General features: G+C 50.2%; 1 protein-coding gene across 1 annotated transcript in view; it reads left to right on the top strand.

Moving 5' to 3' along the window:
- The window catches only part of puf60a (poly-U binding splicing factor a), a 10828-nt gene that overhangs the window by 6012 nt on the left and 2175 nt on the right, over nt 1–2641 (top strand). Inside the window, exons 6-7 of the mRNA XM_008402682.2 lie at nt 838–1117; nt 1237–1427. Coding sequence (XP_008400904.1) covers nt 838–1117; nt 1237–1427 — 471 coding nt within the window. The remainder of the gene's footprint in view (nt 1–837; nt 1118–1236; nt 1428–2641) is intronic.

A 2641-nucleotide genomic window follows, 5' to 3' on the forward strand; every position in this document is an offset into this window, starting at 1 on the left:
TCGCCCGGTTCCTGATCGCCCGGTTCCTGGTCGGCCCGGTTCCTGGTCGCCCGGTTCCTGGTCGGCTGATTCCTGGTCGCCCGGTTCCTGGTCACCCGGTTCCTGGTTGGCCCGGTTCCTGGTCACCCGGTTCCTGGTCGCCCGGTTCCTGGTCGGCCCAGTTCCTTTTCACCCGGTTCCTGGTCGGCCCGGTTCCTGGTCGGCCCGGTTCCTGGTCGGCCCGGTTCCTGTCTGTATATGTTTCTGGGTCTTTATTTCCTGTTTCAAGTTGTAGTTTGTTCTACAATCCAACCCAAAATAAAATCAAAGGGAAGGAAAAATGTTGCCATCAGTGAACTTCTGACCATTGAAAGGGCAGAACCGGAACCACCCAGTTAACCAGTTAACCAGTAAGCCAGTTAACCAGTTAACCAGTAACGTTAAGGTGCCTTAGAAAAGAGGAAAGCAGGCTTCCCAGCCAGTGATGCCCAGGAGAACCAGCCCACATAACAAAACACCACGAGCTCCATCTGGGCCCAGCTCAGATGGAGCCCACTGGAGTACGCTAGTCATATTCTACGCAGCACATACAAACCAAGAGGTGGCGCCCTGGAGCACACCGCATACACCGCATACACCTTACACCCACCATAAGAGATGGTCCCTGTGGCTCAAGGTCCCTGATCTGGACTGAGAGTGCATGACCCTTTGAGGTGCCTAAATGTGGGCAGGGAACCGATCGTGGTCGACCCGCAGCCTCAAGGACTGAACCCACAAAACCCAACATTTGATCCCAGTTCAGCGTTTCCCAGTGGAGTTTCATCTGAGCGCTGAGGCCACGCCCCTCGCCGGCAGCAGGGAGGGGCCGGGTGGTCACGTGACATCACCGCGGCCGTCCGCTTATCCCTGCGCGCTGTCTTGCAGGTCGGCCGGCCCAGCAACATCGGCCAGGCTCAGCCGATCATCGACCAGCTGGCGGAGGAAGCGCGGGCCTTCAACAGGATCTACGTGGCGTCCGTCCACCCCGACCTGTCCGACGAGGACATCAAGAGCGTCTTCGAGGCCTTCGGCAGGATCAAGTCCTGCATGCTGGCCCGCGAGCCCACCACCGGGCGCCACAAAGGCTACGGCTTCATTGGTGAGGCCGGCCAGGTGTCAGGGACCGCTCTGGTCCTCTGGGGTCGGCGTCTCACCGCGTCCTCAGGGCGCCATGCAGCGTCTCGCTGCCTGAATCCAGCTTGTCCTCTGTGTGTCCAGAGTACGACAAGGCTCAGTCGGCCCTGGACGCCGTGGCCTCCATGAACCTGTTCGACCTTGGGGGGCAGTACCTTAGGGTGGGGAAGGCCGTGACTCCGCCCATGCCCCTCCTCACCCCCACCACTGCTGGAGGACTTCCTGCGGCCGCCGCCGTGGCTGCAGCTGCTGCCAGTGCCAAGATCACAGCTCAGGTACACCATGGAGGGTCAGGGGCTAGTGGCAGAGCCAGGCCTTATGGAGGAGAATCAGGGTAAATATTCTGATGAATATGACAATCTAAAGCAAATAATTTATTTTATTTTTGATTCCATCAACGGAGATCTGAAGATTTGAGTTTAATGTCGAACATTTTACAGTTGCTTCAGGTCAATAAGAGGAATGTTTACATGTTCAGCATCGCAGGAGAACTGACATCTGTCGTCAGATGCATCAAATAACCATAGGAATATAAATTCTCTAAATGCCTTTATGGCTTGTTATGAATGTTCATTTCTTAAAGAATATCCAGTGAAACAAGAACTAAAGACAAAACGACAGCGGTTGTTTATATCCTCAGGCCTGGCTGTTTTCTATCCTGCGTCCTCCAGGGGGCGCCACTGCTTCAGCATGATGGCATATGCTACTATTTACACTCCTGATCAAAATCTGCTCTATTTTGCTCTGTTGGATCTGAAGAAGGTTCTAAGAACTTCACAATGTTAAAGGAAGAAATCAGCGTAAGAGACAAGAACTTTAGAGGGGAATTTATTAAAAACTGCATTTACACTCAAACATGATTTTTTTATCTGATCAAAAGTTTCAGACTATAGTCTATAAAAGCCAAAATCTGTGCAAAAATCTGGATTCCATGTCATTTTCTGTCAAGTCTTTAACATGTCAAGACCTCCTGATGGCAGAAGCAAAAAGCTCCCTGACTTTGAACCTGGTAGGATTGTTGAGCTGCATAAGCAAGCAGTTCACACACAGTGCTGCAGTTCACAGTGCTGCAGTTCACACACAGTGCTGCAGTTCACAGTGCTGCAGTTCACAGTGCTGCAGTTCAGTCCAGTCATTTATATCCATCCAGGGCCGTGCAGAGGCCACTAAGGGTCAGCAGGTCAAGAAAAGATCTAACCTCCTTCTAGGATATTAACAAACAGCTTTCAGTTTAATAAACTGATAAATTACTAAAATGTGACATAAACAATCAAAGCTAACAAACATCTCCATATAGAGCATAACTCTATGCATATGTTAGATATTTTATTAGTAATTTCTTTCTGCATTTTGTTATAGGAAAGTTTTTCAATATTCAAACCAGCAATTTATCCGGATATGTAACTCAGAGCTGGACCACCAGACATATTTAGTCTTTACATAATTACACTATTAAAATATAAACTAGGGCTCAATGCAGCCGTTCAGT

Source organism: Poecilia reticulata, unplaced genomic scaffold (genome assembly GCF_000633615.1).
Source record: "Poecilia reticulata strain Guanapo unplaced genomic scaffold, Guppy_female_1.0+MT scaffold_249, whole genome shotgun sequence".
In the NCBI taxonomy this organism is placed as follows: Eukaryota; Metazoa; Chordata; class Actinopteri; order Cyprinodontiformes; family Poeciliidae; genus Poecilia; species Poecilia reticulata.